This window comes from Crocodylus porosus, unplaced genomic scaffold (genome assembly GCF_001723895.1).
Source record: "Crocodylus porosus isolate Cpor-Errol unplaced genomic scaffold, CroPor_comp1, whole genome shotgun sequence".
Classification (NCBI taxonomy): Eukaryota; Metazoa; Chordata; order Crocodylia; family Crocodylidae; genus Crocodylus; species Crocodylus porosus.
In genome coordinates this window covers 9220483-9246147 of record NW_017728932.1, presented here as the reverse complement: position 1 = coordinate 9246147, position 25665 = coordinate 9220483, and the positions used below count along the sequence as shown (strand labels likewise).

Here is a 25665-nt window from a genome sequence, read left to right as displayed (position 1 = left end):
CCTAATGACTCACACTCCAGGAGTGCCATTATTTTTACCTTTCATTTAAAAGCACTTATTGGTTCACATCTCCAAGCTCAGAGAATAAACGATACAGAATGATGTGGGAAACAGCTCTGTGGGAATAAATACATTACATAATATGCTGAATTAAAAGCAAAGCTAAGGCCTATTGATTGACAAGTCGGAACAGGTGTACTCAATTCAGCTGTCAGTTTTCCTTGTTTGTACTTTAAAAGGCTTCCAGTTATTTTAAAACTAGGAAAAAACAAAACCAAAAAAACCCAGCATTAGAAAGACAAGTCAGCTTTTCAGTGACCATTTCTTCCGAAGCCTTATACGTCTTGGACCAAACACTGACTATTTACATGGCAGAGCTTTTGAAGGTGTGTTTTGAGCCAATTTATATGACCCTAGATGTATGATGTTCTACTACAGTAAGTTGGACCACATCCTTCAATTGGTATCACATAGGAAAAATTACGCCTATTCGCATCAACTTCACATCTGGCTCATTGTTACCATTCATTTTTTATATGCAGTTAGCTCCAGGCCCAGGCCAAGGTTCCCATTGGGCCGCAAGATGAACAAACAAGACAAAAGGAAATCCATCAACAACAAAGTTTAAAATTAGTGGATTGCACTTGCACAAGAAAGCTAAATAGCTGTAAAGTGATGTGCAGCTTGTTGCAAAGCCACTGTAGAAAGAAAGTCCATTATATGCCTGGCTGCGTATACTGCAACTGTCTTAAAAGGTCTCCGGTGCATCACACAATAAACAACACATGCAGCAGGAAGGGAGATAGCGATATTTCCACTAATCCAGTCCAGTTACCAGCAACATCCCTTCAAGACAGGACAAGATCTTTGGAGGTTTATTGTTGATATGCCATAAATCCGAGGTATGTCATAAATCCGACGGCAGAGTAGTTACCAACTATCAGCTCATTGTATGTAATGCTAGTTTAACAACAATGTGGAGTTCAACTTGTACGCAGGAGAGGATCGAATGGACCAGTGCTGAGGATGATATGATTGTTGGGTTTTTATTTAATTAGACCACTGTTACAGTACATTGCACAACAGATGACTTTGCTATTGGATATCCCTTTCAATAGGGTTGCCACATGACAAAGATTCTTGGCAGAATAGTGCCCATGGCTTGAGTTATGAGGAACTCGGTTATCTTGGGATGCAGACTTCAGCATTGCTGGGGAATGTCAGGACTGCAGTCATTTATAAAAAGCAACCTACACTACCGTGCAGGAAAAAAAATATTGCTACTTCAATGCAGTTAAGGGCTTGAAATGTATCCCGTCTCTTTATTGTGTTACCGGCTCCTAAGCTTTCATAGCACATTCCTCAGCCAAGAGCAGATTAAAAATCGTTACCATTTTATCCTCATAATAAACCTCAGGGAACTTTTATAAGGCATGAAAAAAAGACTTAGAGATGTCTACATCCATTTGCCAACTGCAATAAAGTCTCTGAATCTTATTAAAGGGAATAAATTATGAGAGTGGAAAAAAAATATCTAGAACTCGGTGGAAAGAAAAATCTTTCAGGCAAGAGAAAAATCCATAGTTCCTTGCTTTGGTTAAAGACTAGAAATAACTTCAAATTAACACGGTTTAGAAATCTGAGGTTATTGAAGGCATGTAATGGCATTCAACCTTACACTGGACTTTGATACACTGTGCTTGCAGTGTAATCAAAGAACTTCCACTGGCTTTTTTGAATGCACTCTCCAAAGGCATAGCCCCTTCTCCTGAATCCAGTATAGATTCTGTTCATGGTTTAGGTAATACTTGTAACAAAGTGTACAACTCAGGGCACTGGACTCCTAAAGAAAAGAGCTTACATTGAATGCTTGTGTTCGAGTGAAGAGCACCCATTAGAGGGCCTCAACATGCTTTAAAAAAGATAGAACTAATGCGGCTGTGATGGTGGTTTTTATTTTTAAGCATTTGTTTTCATAGTATCTAAATGCTACATAAGTAAAATTACCTCCACAAAAGAAAGGCTACAGCAAAGTTCAGAGAGTATTAATACTGAAGTCTCCTTAGATTACGTTTGAGATTTCTCCGGACTTTTTTTTTTTTTTTTAAATCATTGCAGTCATTGTGAGAAATCCTTATAAAAAGTAAGACTCCTGCAGCGGGTTGAAAATGGCTAGACGCTAATCACTCTAATCCACTCCTCTCTAGAGACCTCTGTACCAAGAAACCCCTCTCTGCTTTTCATGTGGTTCACCCTGGGTTTTACAAGCTGCAAGGGGTTTCACAGCACAGTTCCCATGCAACTGGTGAGTCCTGCCACACCATAAACATGCAGACCTCTAGTCCTTGCACCTTAAATTGTATTACTGCATTGTCAAATGAGCACTCAGCTATGAGAGAGGGATGTCTAACTGTGGTTTCCTGGATCAAATGCACACTTTGGGGAACCATCAAAATAGTTCTCCGACTTACGAGACATCTATATTTATCACCATCCAAGCTGCTGCCAGACAAATGAGGACCTCTAGGAATGATCTCCATACACTCACACGTATGTATGTGTGTATGTATGTGTGTATATATATGGAGTGGAATGGAGTCCTAGAGGTCCTCATTTGTCTGGCAGCACCTTGGATGGTCAGGCTACATTTCTGAACTCCAAAACTTTATGTGTCACCTGTAAAACCTCCTCAAACCTTACCCTCTTTTTTCCAGCCCCACTCATCATATTACAGTGCCTCTCTACTGACTGCCCCAACATAAATGCAAGCCAACTTTTTAATCTGCCAAGGCCCAAATGCAGGTGCAAAGACAGCAGTTCCAAACAAGATGCACAGGAAAGTCAGTCATGCAAGAAATGAAAACTGGCGTAGAATCCATCGCTGTAGCATAAATGACCTTTTTGGCACGCTCAAGTTCTACATTTCTCGACTTCTGATGTAAGCAATTTTCAGAAAGATAAAGGGATGTCCATATACATACTTTGTTGTTAAATTTGCGGGGGGAGGGAAGGGAAGGGGGTTGTCTTTTGAAATGAGGAACAGTTGAATATACAGCAAGGATCACTTTTCAAACATTGCCACAGAGAAACATTTCTGAGGTCTACAGGCACATTAATCTGTAGTTTCTACAAATGAAAACCCATATGCAAATATTCAAGAAGATCAACAGAGGGACTAATTATTTAAATATTTAGGAAAGAGCTGCTGAAGGCCAGCTTGGGATGTTAATACAGCAATGAACACAAAATGAATGTGGACTTGGCGCTCAGCAGTGGTATTATCAATATCATACTCAAGAATGTGGAAAAGGCATGCAGCTTTTCTCTGGCTGGTTGCTCTTTAATGAGGTTTAGGACCATAATCCAACTAGTTGATTACTGTAAAATAATCCAAAATCCATCTAAATCACCATTTAAACATGGTTGCGCTTCATAAAAACCAAGTTGAATGACTTTACAGTGTATGGTCAGTGCAAAAAATGGAATGCCCATTGACATCAAGTTGTCAGGTACTCTGTTAGTTGGAAGACAAATCTGGTTTAGTTGAAGCAGAAAGACAACAGATTGATTCAATCAGAATCAAGAGCTAATGGAGCAAGAAGCATCAGGGAAATGGAGAAGCCACCTGCCCATATAAAGCAACAGCAAGAGCCTTAATCAGCACCCCTGCCCTCTGTAATAACACAGCAATTACTAAATCATCTGCAGCTGGAATCCCACACAAAGAATCACCTGCAGGGCACACGTGGTGGGGTTAGAGAATGAGACCCTCAAACATCAGGAAGTTGCCAGGTGAGTGATGCTTGAACAACTGGAATCAGCAACCAAAGCTCTGCACAGCCCTACTGCTTAGTTGCTCACACATATCTTAGAAAATATACTTAAGTGTGCTCAAAAGGCCTTCTAAATTGTCAATTCCTATCTCCTGTATCATCTCTTTTTTCAGGGGTTTTACTGTGCCACAGTCTGAGTTGGAAGCTGGTCATCTGTGCTTTGCCAAGACTAGCAAAAGTGGCAGGAAAACCGTTAATGAAGCATGCATATTTTCCATGGAATGTCGCAAGGAATGTAGAGCCCAGGTCTCCTCGCCCTGCACCTTTGAAGACGACATTCATGCCCATCCACAGTGAGTGGAGAACACCGATCGTCTAACTCAGTAGCGTTCTCAAATGAAATTTGCAGCGCTTTACATGGCAAAGTAGAAGACAATGGAGAATCCAGCCCAAACTGGGTGTTTCGGATGGGCTAGAACAGTGATCCACAAACCATGGCTTGTGGGCAACATGTAGGGTTGCCAACTCTGACTGAAGCTATTCTGGGAGATTTTTTTTCCCCAACACAGCGTGATGTCACTCATTGAATTTATTTTCTTAAAACACCCTATTACAATCTCCTTTCAGTAGTCACTGGGAGATCAATGCTGATTCTGACAGACTCCAAAACCGGGGAGGGTTGGCAACCCTAGCAAAACTGACCCTCCAATATCGCTTGCAGCCAGAGGATTTTAAAGAGTTAAAACTTTGCTAGACTGATAATGCAAAATATGCTGCTGCCTGAAGTGTGTTACTTGTTCAGTCCTGTTGCATGGGGGCCAAGCAAAAGGTGAGAAGCACTGAGCTAAACTGTCCTTTGGGAAAGAGGGACTGGAGTATAGATGCTCCATGCCAAGGGATGGACTGGTGACTCAGATTCTTGCTCTGCTTCTTTCTTGTGTCTGGCCAGGTACTTTGCTTGTCCTTCCCTTCTCTGTGCATTTGCTCACAGTAAGGAGCGTGATGCATGAGAGAGCTAGAGACTACAGAGGAATATGGTGGAGCTCTTCACTCCCCAGCTTAGCTAAGTCAAAGATACCATCCAGTCCTGTGTTTATCAGGTCACTGAAGACAAAGCCAATAAAGGGAAATGTTATCATCTGCAGGTAGCAAGGCAGTGAAAGAGGCTGTAATTTTGTGGGAACCAGAAGGTGTTTGCACAATTCCACTGCACACGATTAATCATTCTCCTCACACTGCTAAGAGTGAAGCATTCAGGTGTCCCTTGATTCAGTTCTCAGAAATATACGGCTAGTTCAGGGGCGGGCAGTTATTTTGGGCAGAGGGCCACTTACTGAGTTTTGGCAAGCCATCGTGGGCCGCATGACAGGCAGCCCAGGGCAGATAAATACTAATTTTCTAAATGTTTTAAGGGCCCTGTAGGCCAGATCAAATGGCCTGGAGGGCTGCATCCGGTCCCCGGGCTGCATTTTGCCCACCCCTGGGCTAGTTGATAACGCTGCACTTAAAACTGTTAAATATGACAGGACGCCTTTGAATAAAAGTTATTACGATGATAGCAAGTCCAAATTAATAGTACAATGCTATCAGTCTTTCTTTCACTTTCCGTTCATCAAACACTCTTCTATCATAGTTCAGTGTCTTTAAGATAGGACTGTGGCTTTTCTCTCCATCCAGCAGTCAGAAACTTCTGTCTGTATCCATTCATTGTCTCCCGTTTCATATTTCGTCCCTAGCCAGAACAGCTTGCAATGGGTCTTTATATTGTGTTTCCCCAGCGCTTATCACACTGGGGTCCTTATTCAAACTGAGGTCCTAGGCACTAGGGGCACCTATACATGACTCCAACACGCTGTAAATACAACACATCAGAGCACGCTCGATTAATTGAGTATGTTGGAGTGTGGTATTTACTGTGCTCCAGCCAACTTCATCATCTTGCGCATTGATGTTCCCATGCTTAAAAATGGTGACAGAGGTGCTTAAACTAAATCTTGTCAAATGAGCTATAGTTAAATTGACCCCGACACCATTTTAAAACTCCAGGACTATGATACACAAGACACTCCAGGCACTTTAATTAAAGGGTTCCCAGAGCTGCTCTAATTTAAGTGCCCGTCCCAACTCCCAGAGCACGTATTAAATACCCTAGAGCAGTATCAGCAGAAATAATTATGAGGTGAAAAACACGCACATTAAAGGGAAAGCTAGTCTGCACTTAAGCACAAAAGACATTTGGCAATTCTGCCAAACTATCTACAGGACCCTGAGCCAGACTGTGCTACACTTGCTAAAAACCTTCCTCCGGTTTCACTGACCACAACTGAAATTAACTTTATGTGAAACATCTCCATTAATGTAACACATTTTGATAGGGGTCTCATTTCAAACCAAAAAGATTTTTTTCCCTTATTCTCAGAACATAGCTCAATATGGAACAGCAATATATGCTACCAACTTTGACCACAAGGATAATTATGGAGGTAGTTGAAAACTTCCCACAGAAGTTTTCTATTGGGAAATGCAGCTTCATGAAAACAAACATTTTCCCGGAATGTCTTAATTTCAGTGCAATTTTCAGGGGAGAAATAAAATGTAATGTTTTCAAGAAGGGCAAAACGTTTCGTTCTGAACATCATTTCATTCCATTTATTGCTTTATATGAAATAATATGTACTATAAAGTTTCAAAAGTATCAAAACAAAACATCCTGATGTTTCTATACCATGTTGGGGGGAATTTCCAATCTGAGAGAAATTTCAAGACTGACTTTTATTCCAGCTGGAAATGCCAATAATTTGCTGAATGTCAGATTCCTGGTCAGGGGGAAGGAAAAGCTATTTTCCAAGCAGCTCTTGCTTCACTGCATGCTACCCCAAGGGATAATGGAAATCTTAATCTGCTAAAAATACCATTGGGCAGTCAAACAGCGGGTTGCTATGCAGTCGTCAAAGTTTTCTGGGCATTAATAACTTGATCAGGCACAGAGCACATAGCTGAAATCCTTTATGTTAGCATATGAATTCATTTCAATTAGAATACCTGTATGCATAAAACTCACCTTACACATACATGTTTGCAGTTTTGGGACCTTAAACAGGATCTACAGGTGGGGTCATTTAGGGGGCTCTCTATTTTGGAAGACATTTTAAGATGCCAATGCCCATTTTACCATCTTGTCTGCTTAAATGATGCTATATAGAAGATATTAATAATCCCCCTCCTGTCCAATCATCCTGGTTAGCTTTTCTTGTCTTGCAATTTTTCCTTATAAGGCGGAAGTGATTAGAGTAATATATCCTTTATTACTAATACGAGCGATACATTTTAAAATTAGATTTGATTTTATTGTCTCAGTTGTGGATCTTTGTACAACAATGTTATAGATTCATGTCTTGATTTACTACTATGTATATATTAACAATGTTTTTTATGTTGGTGGGCTCTATTTTTAGTATAATATTTGTCATTCGGTTGCTTTGTTCAAACTTATCTATATTACAGTCGTATGTGTGTTATGTCGTTTTCGGGAGCATGGCATTTAGCCAGAATCCTTAATAAACTGAACTGAGTTGAACTGAAATTAAGATGCCAAAGGAAATCTAACATCCAAACTGTACCGACTCTCCCTTAATTCTTGACAAAAAACTGACATAAGCCTTAAATATCTATCTAGTCCCTAAGTCTTGAGTTTGATTAGGCACCATTTTCATACAAAATACATTCCCTCTCATGGAAAGATGCTCCTCCCCAATAATTTATGAAAAAAAATGCATTCCTCCTTAACACATTAGTCTCCAGATAATTACTTTAAATTCGTTAAAAATAAATTAGCATTTCATGAACACTTTCCAGTTTGCTAGCAGTTGAATAAATAATGAAGAGTTCTGGCAGTCTAATTATCTCTGTGCTTAATAAAAGCCAGCTATAAGAAGATGCAACTTTTCTTTCCGCTTTGCACATTTACAGCATTTGAAGCGCAGGCTACTGCTACGCTGATGATCTTGTACGAATTGTAGAGGTTCCATTCATTATACTGCTTGCTAGCACCCAGCATAGCAACCATCAGAAACAAACAGGAATTACCGTCTTCCTAAACCGCAATAGCCTTTTTTTTTTTATCCTATCCAATGTCCACTGCACTGGCTTCAAATAAGGCACTGGATCAGGCCCTTCATTACTTAATCGGACAGGCAGGTTTTTAGGCTAGACACAGAATTTCAAGTGAATGCAAGGGGTTAAGCTACTACAGAACATTTCGAAGCCCAGGCTCTGTTGACTTGAGTGATTACTTTATTAAAATATCTCCATGAGCTTAAGTAATAGAGGTCCATATTGTGAAGGCTGAAAGACCAGGCTTCTAGTCTCAGTTCCCTGTGTAGAAAGTTGCTATACACAGGAATATTTTTGTAGCATTAAGATTCTAACACCATGGCACTTACCAGGAAGCTTTATTCCTAGGTTTGGCAAGGGGCACAAAGAGGGCTTTCTGCTACCCTGGCTACTCCCTGAGTGGCCTCCAAACTAAGTTAGGGGAAGCACCAAGAGCCATTCTAATGTGCATCTTTGTGCTCAGGAGAAATACCAGCACAAAACACACAGAGAAGAGAGACATTTAAGGAACTTTCCTTCCACAGGGCCTGCAGAGCTGGTTGTAGAGCTGCTTTGCCAGCTGAGTATCACCTGGGCTAGGCACAGACATTCAAAAAGCCTAAGCCTGAATTGATTCAATCCTTGCAGGTTAGTCAAACCTGCCTAGGCTGAATCAGTTTGTAACCATACAGACATGCCCTCTGGACTGTAAAAAAGCAGGCACATGCCTGCAGTGGCTCAGGCTAGAAGCCATGGGGTGCTAAAGCAGCCCTCCCTTCCCTTTCACAATGCTGAGCTAAAGCGGGGGGAGCATGGCCAGGCCCCAGCAGGAGGCACTGACTCAGTGAGGGAGCCAGCAGGGGTTTACACAGCATTTATCACCCTGTCACCAAAACAAACAGATCTTTCATTAATTTAAGCTAGTCTTAAACAAGTTGTTCCAAGGAAGGATGGACATTGCCAACTACCTGTTGATTAGCTCCAAAGAGCCCTGAGACCCTGTCCTGTCTCCCTTTGTCCAGTCTCCCATAGCATGGACTGGGAAGCCAGTAAGATGCCTGCAGTCTCCGCTGCAGCTGCAGCCAAGGAGCAGAGGGGAGAAGCCAGCCCTGCTGTGGAGCAGAGCCCTGCCCAGCCCAGACAGCATACCAGGATGCTGGGGGACTCTGATTTAACTCTAACCAGCAAGGGGTCTGGGACAGACACTGCATAAATCAGCTTGACCCAAATCAGTTAAGTCTGATGCTACATTCAACCAGGTTTATCTCAAACCAGTTTTAGCCATTTTCAAACTGGTTTATGTGCACTGATCATCTGTAACTGTTCTGTTACAGGTTTAAACCAGTTTCTGATCACTTCAACTGGTTTATGTTTAATATCTGTCCCTAGTCCTGGTCAGTTTCACTGGATTTCTGGCCACTTGGTGTCTGAAAATAGACAGATGGGCAGTAGCAGAAGATAAAAATTGCCCCTTATATCTTTATGATCTTTCTTACATCAGCCATTTTTCTTCTCCTCTCTACCCCTGTTGATTCAGAATTAAATTGCATCCATAACAAGCCCTGAATTTATCTCCCAATTTTGCATTTCTCTTGTCTTGCATTAAAAACACATTTCCTTACTTTAAAGGGAACAGACCACACTTTGCAGAGTATATGGACAAACTGATGTTAAAAAAAATAAGTTGACTGTTTTAAAATGCTATAAGCACAAAATTGTCTAAAAATGAGGGAAAAACATTCTAAGTATTTACTTGAAAAGTTTCTCTTTTTAATAAATGAATCCAAGGGATGAGAAAAATGAGTAAAAAATGGTGCAATTGGAAAAGGGGTATGTCTGGACACATGAGATCCACATTGATAATTGCAAAGTAGTTTTCTTGATGAAAGCAAAGAAAAATCATTTGTCATTTACTTCTGAATTCATTTCCCCAGACTGTGAAACAAACACTGGGGAGGTTTGGGTTTGGTTTTCTTGTTTTGTTTTGTTTTTTAAGATTTTAATTATATCCATTACTCAGCATTTTATATCTGCTCAGCTACTATTTCAAGTACTGCTTGATCTAATGTCACAGGCAAACAGACTTACATTAACAGGACTGGGGAGAAAATAATCAATTTCCATTACAATGATATTGGATCCAACCTTACTGAAATCAATGGAAGCTTTGCTTACCAACTGCTGAAAGGTCAAGCCTCTTGCTTTCTTCTGGCATGGACATGGAAGGATGATTTGTGTAGGGGGAGGCAGTAAAATTAAATTAGCAGTGCTTTCACTAATGAGCATCTCTGTCCCATTCTCACACTGAGTGCCATATACTTCCTCTTACAAAACTGAGCTCTAAAATCATGATCCATGGCCCACCAAAAGCCTGTTCATTTCAGGATGTTTGGATCAGCCATTCCATTAGTCACAGAAAAGGCTTCTTTGTTAAAGAAACAGTCTTATATTACTCATCACTTTTGTGGGGAACCAAAGCACAGCAACCAAGTTGCTCAAGGTCACAAGAGAAATCTGTGATAAACCCAGGAACTTAACTCTGTCCTCCTAAGGTTCAAAGTTGCATCAGAATACCTGCTGCTGGATGTAATCTTTCATGTCACCCAACATCGTTGAAAAGAAACCATATTTGAGATTGTTAGCATTAGTAGTAATAACAAATCTAATTCAAGGGGAAGAAATTTTTTGTAACACACAGAATGGGCACTTTAGAATGCACCTATTATTGATGCATCATTAGCAACTTAAAATTATGAAAATTAGTTCTTGCTTTAAGAGAGTATAGTAACTATTAGACAAAGTGCATCTCTGAGGAACAATTGCTGAATATTCGCTTACTGAAAGTTGCATTTAATTTTTCATGCTGACATGTTTTTCTTTGGAAATATTATCACTATTTGTTAGACAACAATAATTTTTACTACAGAGATGGATTCCCACCAGAAACCTCAGAAAGCTACTGGGTTTAATGACAATATGATCCAATAAATTATTATTTTTTTTTTTTTTACAGACCACATACATTTTTTTAAAAAGAATCTTTCAGTTCATTCTCTCTCTCAAATGACTGAGCTATCACTGCTTAATATAACAAGTAATGTAATTTGCCTTCAAAACAGTGCCTCCAATAGTAACAAGACTCGATGGCTAGAAATGTAAAATGTCAGGTAGCATCCATGTACCTTAGCTCATGTTTATTTAAGTTAGCATAGAGAAGACTTGGGAGCATGTGTCCTAAAAATGATGCAAGTTTTTTACTGACATTGCATGAACAAGACTGACTCGGAGGGAGCAAATCTTGTTTTCCTTAGAATTGCTGTTCATTCTTTCATGCTTTTCTCAGTGTGAACCAAAAAAGACGCCCAATCAGTTTCCTCATTGCTTACAGTCAATTCCACTGTTAGATTCTATCTTTAAATCCACTCCTCCCTTCAGAAGGGAAGGCTCTCTCTCCACCGCATTCAGTACAAAAGTCCGGCCAACCTCTTTCTAATGCTGTTCCCCTTGTGCTCTTCGCATGTCCCCATGGAGACGACAGGTAAATTGCAGAAACTTCTGTAACAATCATTTCCTGCTCTGTGCCACAGTCAACCCCTGAATCCTTTACAGCTGCGTCAATGGAAGCTTTGGGAGTTTGTTATTGTCACAGTGTTGAGTTCAATATGGGCCCAACAAGTTTCTTTAATAATGAGAGTTTCTCTCCATTCTTCTCTATTAGCATCAGATCACTTCTAATCCCAGTCAAATAAAAAGTACAGTAGAAAAACTCCTTTGCTTATGCTATCTTCCCCCCTTTCCCCAATTTCCCCCCCTAAGAATTAATCTACTTGGAAGATTTTCAGACCACTCCTTCTCTGGATTTAGTCCTAATGGAAGTAGCAGAGATTAAAAGCAAATCTTTTTTCTACTGACACGTAAGTAATTTTTTGGCAGATTCCCACAGTGTTCGAAGGTTAACGTTATTGGTCTAAGTGCTGAGTTTCATGTTCACAATCAAGTATCAGAAGCCATTTAACAGTAGCTTCTTTGCTAAATATGGCAGAATTGACCCACCCAGGATGCACCCTCTCAGTGTAAACGCAGGTAACCTTCCAAGCACCGTATCTATTTACATCCTTTAGCAAATGCATCTGTTCAGATAGGAAATTTCAGCAGAGCTAATGGACCCCTGTTGTTACAGCAGCAATCAAATCCTGCTTTGCATGGCTTTTTGAAGCCTTCACCCCCTTCTCCCTTCTCCTCCTCTCACCCCCTGCATCCAAAGTCAATATGTATTCGAAAAGCATCTTAGTATCACATTTAGGTCCTAGCTTTATTTTGCATTCTCACAAGTTATGATAAATGAACAGTATACAATAAGCTTTCAAGGCAACACAAAATGCCATTAGTAGGTGAATAGAGTCTAAATTCTTTTGCTTTTTTAGCCTTGTTAGTGTTTATTTGGATTTAAGTCTACCCTAGCAATGAGGCAAATTACAAGCCATTAATATACATTTAAAGTTTCTCCCTGCCCATTCAAGCAGAATTCAGAAGTCAATCACAACTTCAGAGTAACCTTTAGACACACTTGTTTCTCACTATTCCTAAATCAATAATTCTTAAGCTAATATATCAGATTTTCCTATACTGCCCATTGCTGCAATTATTCTACTCTTAAAGCAAGATAAATGACATCTATTATTATTTATAGAAGCGGCCACATTTAGAAAAAAGGATCATAAGCGATTATCCCACCTGTTTTCTTTCCAATTTAGGGGGTCCTGGGAGTTTAAAGATGTATAATGTCTTCTTAAGTTTCAAAGAAAATAGGTGTATGATCATACTCTGGACAGAGATGCCGACTAAACTTATTTACTAATATTACCAACCGTGGGGGGAGACTTCTTCAGGGATTTAAAGGCACCAATCCTGTTGAAAGTCAATGATTTTTGTGCTCCCAAATGCTTTTAATGATTTTGAAAAATCCCTTTCCTACAACACATACAGGTTATCTGACAGATATGACAGATGCACAACAATTACATGGACTTTTTGGGCATCCTTGACTGAGTATCTTGGATTCTGTCATTCTGGACTAAGCATGATGTAATCTCACAATCCATTTTAAACAGACGGCAACAACAACCCATGATTTGCATCAGAAACCCGTGTCGTGCACACTGAGAAAAATTCCAGTCTAATCCCTGGAGGATGAACACGTCTCAGGTCTGGAAACTGGGGACATAGATCTTGCCATTATATCTTGCCATTCTGCAAAATGAATCTGTGCAGCCAGAAGGTGAGACGGCAATGTATCAGGGGGGTGAATCTCACTGCTTATACCTACTGCATATATGTTGATGCCAAGGATTGAGCACATTTGTGAACTGACAGTCTCCACCTCTGGAAGGCTCAGTTCTTTACCACTCATGGAAAATCCAAGCAGCACTCAGTGGTGATTGCAAGAAAAAAAACCATAATATTCCTGAGGCATCCATGTACAAGAGGGCAAAAGTTAGTCACAAGTGGAGCAAGAGAGTTGGAGGATCTGTATTAATTTGTCTGATGAAAGCACTACTGACATGTAGAAAGAGGGGAAGCCATGCATTAGAATGCAAATCAACTTACTTGGAAACAAGAGAGAATGCCTCCGAACAAATAGCTGGGCAGGAGATGAGTCTGATTTGGATGTGGCCCAGAGCGGCAGGGAAGTGGGCCCGCGTCACCTTCTCGAATACAGAACTGAAGGTGTTGATGTCTGCTGTCTTGCAGTTCTGGTCCCCTCCTCCCGTATCTAAGATGCTGCCCCCATGTAGGACAAGAATAAGGACGTGAGTTTTACAGTTCCTGTGCTGAGCTCCATCCTGAAGAAAGGAAACAGTCATTGGAACAGGCTTTGCAGAACAACATTAGTACATTTTGTGCCAACCTTCGCAAGCAATTAGCTATATTCTTCCAGGCTCAGAGTGATCTTTTATGTAGTCGACTTAAAAAAAAAATCAATTTTATTCAAGTATCTCCAAGTCAGATACAGCACACTCTGCTTTACCACAGCAGCTTTCATGCCCAAGGCTTAGCTATAGGTTTCAGATCCAAAGACAATTATGAATGGTTTTACACACCGCAAAAGCTATTGGTTGCAAACTCAGATAGGGGAAGACGGCCAACATCTAGAAAAAGCCAAAGTAAGCGTATAGGTATCATGGACTATGCTAATCTCATTTTGCCAGATTTATCAAAAAGTTTTAAAACCTGTGATCATTTCAGTTTAGGAGAAGAGAAGCACATTTTGCTGCCAATATACTGTACATCATAATTAGTTCATGCAGTTTTTTCACAACCTGTTGAGGTGACCATCCAGTATGTGAAATAAACATTTTTTTGTTACTCCCCCAAAATTTATTTAAAATAAATTAGTATGTATTATGCAATAATGGTAATGGTAATGAGTCCATATGAATATATTTCTTTGAGATTCAAATCATATATAATTTCTTTTACAGTCCTGTCCTCTTGAGAGTTTTTGGTGACAACTCACCCGTGGATCACATCCCACTGATTGAGGAAACTGTAGGTAATGCACAGGAAAGTTAGGGCCTTCTCCTGACTGTTATTTTAAGTTTGACTTTGGCACATTTGATTCCTGTAGTCTTACAGGCAGAGCACTGAGATAACCAATGCACAAAAATAACGATAGGAAGACTTTGTTATTTTGTGCTAAGCACCAGAGGGAGCCAGTGAGAGTTACTGAATTGTGAAATTTAATGCAAATAAAGCAGGCAAATAATTTAAACAAAAAAAACCAAAGATGCTGCAAATGTGAAATATACTGAGCTAGGGTGTAATGTAATTTAATTAAAAATTGATAAGATTTTAACCACATGATCCAAACACCCTTGGTTTAGAGATTAACAGGATGTTGTCCAAGAAGGTCCTTCCACTGCCCCTTGGTCTCCAAATAGCTTCAGCCTCTCCTGACCTCCCTGGCATATTGCCATGCTAGGGAATGGCTCCAGAGGAACCTTGGATAAAAATGTAACATGGATTGATGCTTATTGGAATGAGGAATTTTTAATTGGAAAAGCAAGTCATAGGGCTTAGTATGAGCTGCCAGAATTGGGGATTGATAAGGTTTTATAGCCACATTTGTACTCAAAGCACTTAGGAGGCTGGGCTGATTTTTCCTGAATGCAAAAAGGTAAAATAATGAGATGAAATAAATCTATTTAGTACAATCTACTTCTCAAGTGTATACAGATAGACAAAGAACTAAACTATTGGGTTGCCTTGATTTCTGCCACCGACACCAGTCATCTGATGTAGGAAATCATCTTACCTCATTGTCCTCATGTATTTCAATGCTCCCTTGGGCAGGAAATCTTTGTTTTCTCAAAGATGCTCGATATAATTCACCTGGAAGGAAGCAAAAATACACTGAACCTTAGTACTTTAACATGTCTGATCTAAGGACGTCTGTAGAGATGAATCACTTATCTAAGTTTATTTTAGCAATATTTCTGGTGGGAATACTGTGCTCTAGCAGCCTTCATTCATATGAACACCGCAGCATTGGCCCAGGTTTTCAAAAGCATTAAGATACCTAAATCTGATCCAGTTCCCATCCGCATCTGAAAGAGGAGGATGGCCCTTTGGGGAAAAGCCATACACTGTGACCCAGGAAATCTAGTTTGAGACCTTGTTCTGCCATAAGCCTCCTGGGTGACCTTGGGTAAATTGCTTTGTTTTTTTGTCCCTCACTATCCCATAAACCCATGCTGCATCTCTTACATTTTGTTTCTCTCGTCTATTCAGGCTGTAAGATACCTGAAGCTGAGTATGCATTTCTATGGCACGTACCACAATACAGCCCTCTATTCAGTTAGAGACATATATTATCCTGTATATAAAATATTATGGGAACCCTTCCACCAGCTTCTGATCAGTGCTATCCTGCCAATGACTTTGATGAGCACGGATTCAGGCCGTAGTAACCATGTCACACTTCATGCAATAGCTTCCGACTTGCCTTAAGCTATGGAAATAAAAATAGTGAGGTATACCAGAATCAACTTAAACATTGTCATTGGCATACCTGAGGTCTAGATACATCAATCCTGGAATATTTGTGCTCTTAATTCGCATAAAGACATATACAGTTTATTACCATTCTTTTAATAAGTGCGTTGTCCATATTGACCATAATTAGAATGGATTTTTGCATTGGTTTGGGTGAGGTTAAAATTTCATCTTCATTTTTAACTCTGTAGTAGGAAAAAACCCAGGTTGATCATTTCCAAAACTGCTTGGGTAGCAGAGACCCTTTAGAGTTATTAGCTAGATATCAACAGCTACAGTGGCAGACCCTGTGTTTCAATCACATGAATCAAGTACAGACGACTACGTAAAACTGAGTTATCCGTATGTTATCAACTGAACCTGAATATGAATTAATCCTATGTTCTAAAAGCAAAGTTTCTTCATTAGCGGTCATGGAAGAGATTACAAAAATCTGCAGAGCCAGAGATTTTTCATCTCACGGATCGGAGAATCTCCCTTTCCACAATGACTGGGCAGAAGAAATAGGAAATATTCTCCAGTCTGGAAAATCCAGGTGCAAAAACATCAAACTAAGCAACAAAGCCTGGCTGGTTAGGAGAGAGAGGATTTGCACTGCTCAGAACAAATTCCTTTTCATTCAAGTAATCACCAATGCAAGGTACAAAAGCACAAATGCCTATACTGTGGGCCTCAATAAATACCTTCATCCTCACCACCCCTAAACAGGCTCTCGCATCCAAGGCATATTGCTAGGGTTATACTACTGCATATTACAAACGGCAGACTGTCTGTGGCAATGATTATAAGATCAAAGGAATGGGTGTCTACTTGCTTGCCTCGAGATGCAAGACACTTATGGGCAACTGTGAAAAGACCATGTTTCCTAACAGAACTTCCTCCCCCGGGGAGGAGATCAGTAAGAATAAACGCACTATACTAGTGTCCGGTTTTACCTTTGTGTCTATTTATAGATGTTTCTTTACAACCATATGACGGTAGAGCTGCTGTCGGCTCTCTGGTCTCTACACGCTGCATTCAGTCCCTTTTCTACAGCTGTGCGTGCTGGTTACCTAGGAAACAGCTGGGGGATGCGATTTGATTAGCTCTGTTGTCAGCTTGACTGTCGTTCACATGCGGGACCGACCTCTCGCCAGCAAATAAGGAGCGCTCTATCTTGTCACCCTGAATGGCCACCATGAGGCCCCTGGCTTAGAGGTCATGAGTCAAACTTTGTGAAATCATCTGGACCCCCAGTCATCTGACTATGCATGTTTTAACTTAGACATAAGGGTAAAGATGGGCATTCCCTAATCTGTTCTTGAAACCAAAAGAAGGATGACAAGAGGGAAGGAAAGAAAAAGTCAAGTTCAGCACTGATTTCCAAGTAATCTGTACTGGGAATGAAGCTGTCTCTACCAGCATGGTCTCTGTTGAGTGTATTTGCAGTATTTTATACTGACAATGTAGTATCTTGATGTCCTATGCCCCTTCAGGGTACGCACACTTCTCCTTGAAGGATATGGTGTTCACCATGCCCTAACAAGTTGGGTTATTTTTTAAAGACACTTTCTACTGGATTCATAGAATTTCCCACAAAGAAGTTTCTCAAGTTGTTTGAAAACGCGCATGTCGACGTTCTGTAACAAACGTTTACTGAACAATCATTTAAAAGTCCATAAAAGATAGAAATCCAGTTCTACCAGTATGCCATCTAGAATTTAAAGCATTCGAAATGCGCCTCCTTCCAAAGCTATTCTACGAGCACCTATTTCTCTAATGTGGAAAATAAACAACAAGTAGGCAAAGCACCGGCTACCGTCTGAGACAGAGGGCACACACGCACGTTCGCAAATTGTTTCCCGTCAAACTGAAAATGAGGAATTTGCTGTCGGACGACGGATGGCCCTGTCTATGTGGATGACTCGGCTTGTGTTGGGCGGTTAACAACTTTCTAGATGAGTTTATATTTGCGTGGTCAGTTAATGGCCTTAAGTGACTGTGTAAAATCACCCTGGCCCAAGTGAAAGGCCGTTGTGACAACCTTTCGCAAAAACATCTTTCTGAAGCCGAGGATTGCTGAAAAAGGAGCCAGCAAGGCAGAATGAAGTTGACTACTTTCAAAATTTCTGAAATCAACTGTTTTACTCCCACTGATGTGGGAGTCAAACATGTCTCCTCACATGACTTGTGAGAAGAGGCTGAGGGAACTGGGCTTATTTGGTCTGGAAAAGAGAAGACTGAGGGGGGATTTAACAGCAGCCTTCAGCTACCTGCAGGGGCGCTACAAAGAGGATGGAGCTGGCTTGTTCTCGGTGGTGGTAGATGAGAGAACAAGAAGCCACGGGTTCAAGTTGCAGCAAGGGAGGTTTAAGTGAGATACTAGAAAAAACTCTCACTGAGAGGATTGGCGAAGCACTGGAATGGCTGACCTAGAGAGGTGCTGGACTCTCCAACCTTGGGGGTTTTTAAGACCTGGCTAGACAAAGCCTTGGCTGGGATGATGTAGTTGGGGCTGGTCCTGCTTTGAGCAGTAGTTGGACTAGAGGTGATGCCTGAGGTCCCTCCCTGCCCTAATTGTCTATGATTCTATATATTGTAATCTTCTACTTGGGATTGTTCCTTCGATCAAAATGTTAATGTTTTTACAAATAACCTTTTAATGAAGGGTTTTGTTTCGTCTGAAAAAGTCCTGATAGGTCTGAAAGAAGGGAGTAAGAAGAAAATGTCACCAGTGAGGCAACTCCATCTGTACATAAAGATGTGTCCATGGGCGGATCTAGGTTTTTGAAAAGCACGGAGCAGATGGTGAGGTGCCTCATCACATGTAGAACAACACATTTTTCTCCCATTCAAAAGAAACTATAAGCTTTACTAATACCCTAGGGACTGTATGATTCAGTTTAAGATTGAAGCACAAATAACTTCATTGGAATGAGTTACAAACGGTCTGCAGGGCTGTGAAAGAGGACTTTCAGGAGCAGCTAACAGACAGCATAATTGTAGAACAAAGGATAGCTTGATTAGTAGAACATCACATCCATTAACAAGGAGAGGGTCATTAACGGCGGTGGGAAAAAAAAAGAGTTTAGAAGGAATCGGGTAGATTATAATGGGCCATGAAGTCAACTAACTCCCTGGGTCAGCTAACTCCAACTAACTCCCTAAGTCAACTAACTGCCCGACTAGAAATGTTGCTGCCACTGCCAGGCCATTAACTGCCAGGCCATTAACTTTATAAACTTTGGATGGGGCAGGAGTCAAAGGAGGGTGCACAAATGCAATAGTGCACCACCCCCTCAATCTACCTCTAGATGCATCTTTGGCTAACAATTAATTTGATGCAACTACAAACTAATTTAAAGAACAAGAAGGAATCTGCAAAAACAATAAGTGCTGATGGTCGCAAAGGGCCTGCCAAAGTAGCCAGTAATCAGTGACAGAGTTCGCTTTTGCTTGTGAATACTTCATTAGGATTTCACATTTGGCAGGCAGGCAGTTTAGCCCAAGGTCTGTCAAATCCGAGGCTTAAGAACAATTCGCTTTTGCGATTGTGCCGGAGATAACTGCAGGCTGGTTGTGCCGAGGGACTGGCTACCGAGAACAGAAAACAGAGCGGAGCGGTATTTAGAGCAGCACCTGGCAGCAGCGCCTGGCTGCTCCAGGACCCCCTCCAGACCTCCGATTGTTTCCTATCTGTGGCTCCTGATTCTTGGCCAGTATTTGGCATCTGTCCTCAGCCGTGGACTCTTGGCCAGCATCCCAGCTCCAATTTGTCTCTTAGTCTGGGATTTCATATCCAGTTCTTTGCTTGCATACTTGTTACAGACCGTGGCCCTAACTACTGGATTAAAACAACCATCTTTCATTCCTTGCTGTCAAGACCAGTGCAAACAAACTGGAAGGACTTCCCTCCAAACAGAAACAGAAGAAAAAGACTTTCAACATTGCTTTTTTTTTTCTTTTCTTTATACCTGCTTTCAAATTGAGAATGTGTAAATTAAAAGTGATTTCTCTCTTTCACTGTCTGATTCTGTTTATTGCTTCCACAGCTAGTTAACTCTTGAGCGTTCGCTTTCACCAGGAACAGTGTTTGAGCCTAGAAAAACATACCAATTATCTCAGCAACACATGACAAAATTGGAGCATTATATCCACAGCTATTGTAGGAATTAGAAATTAAACTGAAGCAAAACTGCACAATTAATGATGAGAGCCAGTACCAAATTAAATACCCTGGTGGAACATGATCAAGATGTTTTGGAAAGAGACTGATTTGATAGGCTACATGACATAGGAAACATTCCCTTACAAGGTTCAGGCAGGCTCTACTCCCACCAGAATAAGAAATGTTTTTCATTAGTTGAGTTCCTTGGAAAATATGGTTTGTGAGAGAACATGTGATGAATTAAGTCAAAGGAAAGTCACAATCATTACCTGGGAAAGAAAACATTCAAATCAACAACATTAAAATTAATGTGAACAGGCTCAAGAAGGAAATTGTTTCTGTTTGGAAAACTATCAATTATTACTCTGTTACACTTGACAACACCCAGGACATCAGAAAGCAAGCGCAGATAACAATGATTGTTAGATATATTTATGTAGGAGCAGCAACTGAACTGAGAGAAGACAGTTACTAGGGGTGTGCAAAGTAGGCCCTATTTAATTAGGAGTTGGATTCAGCCCAAATCAGGGACAGTGATTCAATTCATTGATTTGGATCACCTGTCCCCAGTTCGATTCAGCCAAATCTGAATCTGAAGATTTGACGCTGATTCAGAGAATCAGCGATTAGGACATAGACACCGCTTTAAAAGTTTTTTCTACGTACCTTGAGGTACCAGCATGGCTCATGATCGCCGTGATGCTGGGCACATGAAGCGTCCCACAGGAGTGCAGGGGGACCCTCCATGTGCTCGGTGGTGAACCTGGAAGTGGAGTGGAAGTACTTCTGGTCCACTTCCGGGCCTGCCAGGGAGCGTGCTGGGAGGCCCCCTGTGCCTCTCTGGCTTGGCAATTGGCCGCAGGGGGACCCCGGGTCCCCACCAGACCCCAGCATGCTCCCCAGTGGACCGAAAAGTACTTCTGGTCCACTTCCACAATGCACTTCTGTAGGGCACTCCATGCGCTCCAGCACTGTGGTGTTCACAAGCCCCTGCTACCTAGAGGTATGTAGAAAAAACATTTAAAGCCGTCTCTATGTCCAAATCTTTCCAAATTGATTTGAGGGTTCCGATTTGATTCGGGGAAATTAAAGGGTCCTCTGGTTCGATTTAGAGATCTGGCTACCGAATCAGGTCGACTCTCCACCGAACCAAATCAGGGACTGAAGCGTCGCACAGCCCTTGTAGTTGCATCGAAGACTATATTTTAAGTGACAGATTTTACTGGGTCAGGAATGCCAGAAGCTCTTTGCAAACAGTACATGCAATGGAAATCTCACTCAGTGATTTGAGGGGTCAAGGCTATGGTGATGGGACATATGTCAGTAGCAAGCAGAGCTCAGAACAAAATTCAAGACAACAGTTTTGTCCCGTCTTGAATAATGATGCATGTTCTTAAGCTTGTTCTCAGTGACGACACATTGCTTTGGAGCTGCAGCATTATCCAACTTGTTTCACAGAAGCTTAAGGCTGGAAGGGACCTCGTGAGATCATCAGGCCCAGTCCCTCTGCCCTGGAAAAAATTATACTTTTCTGTAGCCTCACTGAAGCACTAGGATATAATTTGCCAATGTGACCAACCTGTTTCCAAAGCCCTCAGGTGAAAGAGGATGGGAAAGAACAGAGGTAATCTGTATTTTTCGGGACCAAGCTTCCAAGAAGTCCATGGCACTTACTTCAACTGCCCGCAACTCAGACCTAAGGACTCCATAGGAACCAAATTTAAAGTAAAGAAATCCCTGGCTCTCAGAATCTGCAGCTACAAATTCGTTTGCAGTAGTGCTCTTTGGCATGATATAGCTGATGAAGTCAACACCACAAGCTGGGTTAAGAAACTGAAAAAGATATGGCATGTCAACTAAAAGCTTCAAAAGATTTCTTCTCTCAGTTACCACTCTGATAAGGGATTTGCCTGATGTTAAGCAGATGAGCTGGTAACTGCAGTTAGTTTCCCCCAACACAGAATATGAATCAAGAAAAGAATGGCTGATTGCAAGGCTGGAGATGAACCATTATCTAACCCAAGAAATAAGTTGGTTTTTTTTCCCCTAGTAGACTTTGGATACTAACCTAGAGTCACTTGAAGAAATACTTTGCAACTTGAGGATCTCCATAGGCTATTTTGGTTTGATATCTCTGTAACATGAAGATACCCCACAAGGAATTTCAACAGCAATATCTTATTTTAAGCAAATATGGACAACTTGGCAGAGTTGCTTTGACGCAACTTTGCTTTGACGCAAAACGCCCTGGATTTCGACAACAAATTTCAAGTTCTTGGCAAGTGGCTGAAGCCTGATGCACACCAAAAGCAACAATGAAGCGTCTTTCTAAAAGTATCCAGCGGACTCCGATTCTATTAACCTTTCCTCCATCTGCTGCAAGTGGAAAACAGAGTTTAAAAGCTTAGGTTTCTAAATATATATTTGTCTTAAAGGATCTCTCTCTCATTGATAAGTCATACTTTAATTTCAAATTGCTGAATATAAATTTGAGAGATGGTATCTAAGCGTCTGGAAATATTAAAGAATCAAAAATGAAATTACTAAAGACGATAGTTGTTACTGCCACATCTTCATGGAAAGCAGCTTTGAAGGGCTGGTTGTGTGCCTCGTTTGTCCAGGTCTTCACTACCTCCTAACTTGCTTTATCATCTAGAAGCAAGAGCGATGCATTGAATTCTCTTGCTATTTTACTGAAGAGCTAGTAGGTTACGAGTAGGAAACAAAAAATATTCCCGTCTACCTTAAAAACAGGCTGAAGCAGACACAGAAAACAATCCCTAACGAGAACCTTGAATTTGGCTCTTTAGACCTATAGGGCCGCTGATTTGTCTAGTGACCCAACAGGATTTGAACTAATCACAACACATTCATTTCCTTTAGTACATGATTGAACATAGTCTTCAGTGAACCTGATCCAAGAAGGGAAGCTCCTTGCTTTACTTCCTACGCCTTTTTCATTTCTTACTGCATCAGCTCATCTCGTGACACTCACTTCTATTAACCAAACTGTCTTTACTTCCCACAATCACCCAAAACAATGGCTCCTCTCCTTGTTAACCATCAAAGCTTCTCATTTCCTGACGGGGGATATAAGTGGCTTCATTTTTAAAATAGAGGATTAGGATCTGCAGGCCGATCACAACTCGCTGAGAAGCAGCAGAGTGGGAAAGTTACAAATATTTCATCATGAAGCTCTGCTACTTTATGCGAAACTGAAAATCCTTCTCTTTCTAGTGACATCAAAAAGGATGCCACGGTATTAAGATCAGAGAGACGGTAGATTATAGCAACCTCATGATACAGAGAGGCCCTGATACAATGAAATGACGATTTTAAAAGACCACCTCTTTTGTATTTAGTCCACACCAGACTTTACGGCCTGATTATGCATTGCAGCACCTTGGTGAAGTCGCACCACTTCAGGTGCTCAGTTCCTTTGATCAAGTAAAATCTGCAGTGCCTTCTCTCTCTCCAACACAGGAAGAAAATCAAATCCAGGGAGAGCCAAGATGTGAATCCTCTTGTTTCTGTGACGCAGCCCCGTCAGTCTCAGGAGAGAGAAGACTGGAAGCCCGTTCTGAGCATCAGCAAGAACAAATACGCAATTCATAACTACAGCCACAGTATAACACCACTGCCTTAAAATTCAACCCGTCCTACAAGGACCGACTATTCCAAACTATGAGCATCTCTTTCCCACAAGACGCAGGAGATTATAGCAGGATGAGGGAGTTCATTTTTAAAAAAAAAAATGGACTGGTAGGCTTTAAAAAAAAGTAGCACATCCCATCTCTGCTTAATGAGGGTTCTTGTTTTCTGTCACTGCTGCTACACGTGTCTGGCGGTCGCCTCATTGACGTCAGGGAGTTGAGAAGGGGGGTGGGAAAAAATTACTTGACAGTATGCAAGTATATGGGCATGAAGCTTGCTGTTTTCCAGGCAAAACAGCCAACACTTTCTCTGTTTTTCCTCAGCCTGGTGGGAGAGAGTGAACGTATCAAATAATGCTCTAGGCACACGGTTTGCTTGCTTGTGTAAATAAAAGCTAGACTCACGTAACAAATAGAGCAGTTTGCAAGTGGGTGTCAGACTATGAACTAGACTTCAATGGCCCTTATGGGCATTGAAAAAATTAACTCAAGTCTCTCACTTCACAGGGAAGAACAACTAGCATCTGTGGCCTGTGCCTATCCCTAAAGCATTTATTCTTGTCGTAACCAAATGTATGCCTTCGGCCCTTTATACCCATATCCACTGCAACACAAACCTAGTTCTATACTACAGAACGCCACCGATGCACTATGTTCAGGGGGAAAGTCTTTTTTTCTCCTCTGGATCTTAGCTCATCCATATTTAACTATTAGGAAATTACTCTTGCTTCTTCAGAGAGGCATTCTGGGAGCTAGCAGGTTAATGTTTAGTAGATATTTTTAGGGTGGGTTTGGAGGTTTTTTCCTAGAAGTGGTTGCAAATAATTGCTTTCTTGGAAGCCTGAGTAATAGAAGCACAGTGCTGGATTTCAAAAGCTTGCTTTCAAAAGCATGCCCATAAGGCAAACAGTGTAGCATGTTCTTTCTCCAAAGCTTTAAATTCCTTAAAATTGGGGAAAATGTCAAGTCTTGATGCAGTTCCATTTTCCTGACACAAACAGGTAGCAGGACCAACGCCACATGAAGATTAGATGTGTGCAACTCAAAGAAGGACTACAGAAGAAGAAGGAGAAGGAGAAAAGTCATAAGTCACAAAGCTGAGGTGAGAGGAGACTAAAAAGGCTAAAACCCATGAGAGGCCGAGAAAATCATGGCTGTTACAGGAAAAATGAATAAGGAACTCTTACTGACTGGGCACATCTACACGAGATGCTGTAATGCGTAGTAGCTTATTTGCTGCGTGTTTGCGTGTCGCAGGAAAAAAGGTGCTAATGAGGAGTACAGTTAGTCTAATATGCATTAAGCATCACACAAAAAAAGATTGCCTTTGCTACTGCGCATTAGGACAGGCTACTGTGCCTTTATGTAGTACCTCACATTAGAGGTACTAAATTTAATGTGCAGTAGCAAAAGGCACATTAATGCATGTGTAGACATGCCCGCTAAGTCTCATAAGACAAAAATGAAAGGGGCAGCCAATGAAGTCAATCAGGTGGCAGGTTTAAAAGAAACAAAAGGAAGTTTTGGCCCTTTTGTCTGACTGGGTGGTTGTTGGGTTTTTAACACAATGCTTAAATAACCTGTAGAATTCGCACTGAAGGCACATTAGCCACGTCTTTACTTCTAACACTGCTGTCTGCATAGAAGACAAGGAATAGCATAACTCTTTTTTAAAGCATATACACACTACTAGATTTTCAAAAACTTTCAGCAATCTAAAAATAGCATGACAAAGCACGCAGATCTTAAAAAAAAATACCAGATTGTGGCACTGATCAGTGATTTCAGAAGGTAGCTATTTTATACTTTGCTGCCCAAATGAAAAAAATCTTTTGATTTCAAACCTACCCTGTAGAAAAAAAATCATAGAGGATAGAGCATTTTAAAAATCGTGTTCTGCTTGAAGGGATGAGGTGATCATATTTTCTGGAAGATTAATGGAGCT

General features: G+C 41.0%; 1 protein-coding gene across 2 annotated transcripts in view; it reads right to left on the bottom strand.

Moving 5' to 3' along the window:
• The window catches only part of PITPNM3 (PITPNM family member 3), a 228260-nt gene that overhangs the window by 85602 nt on the left and 116993 nt on the right, over positions 1-25665 (bottom strand). For both annotated transcript variants that reach the window (XM_019545546.1, XM_019545547.1), the window contains 2 exons: positions 15181-15257; positions 13473-13708 (listed from right to left, as the gene is read on the bottom strand). In XM_019545546.1, the coding sequence (XP_019401091.1) occupies positions 13473-13708; positions 15181-15257 (313 nt within the window). The remainder of the gene's footprint in view (positions 1-13472; positions 13709-15180; positions 15258-25665) is intronic.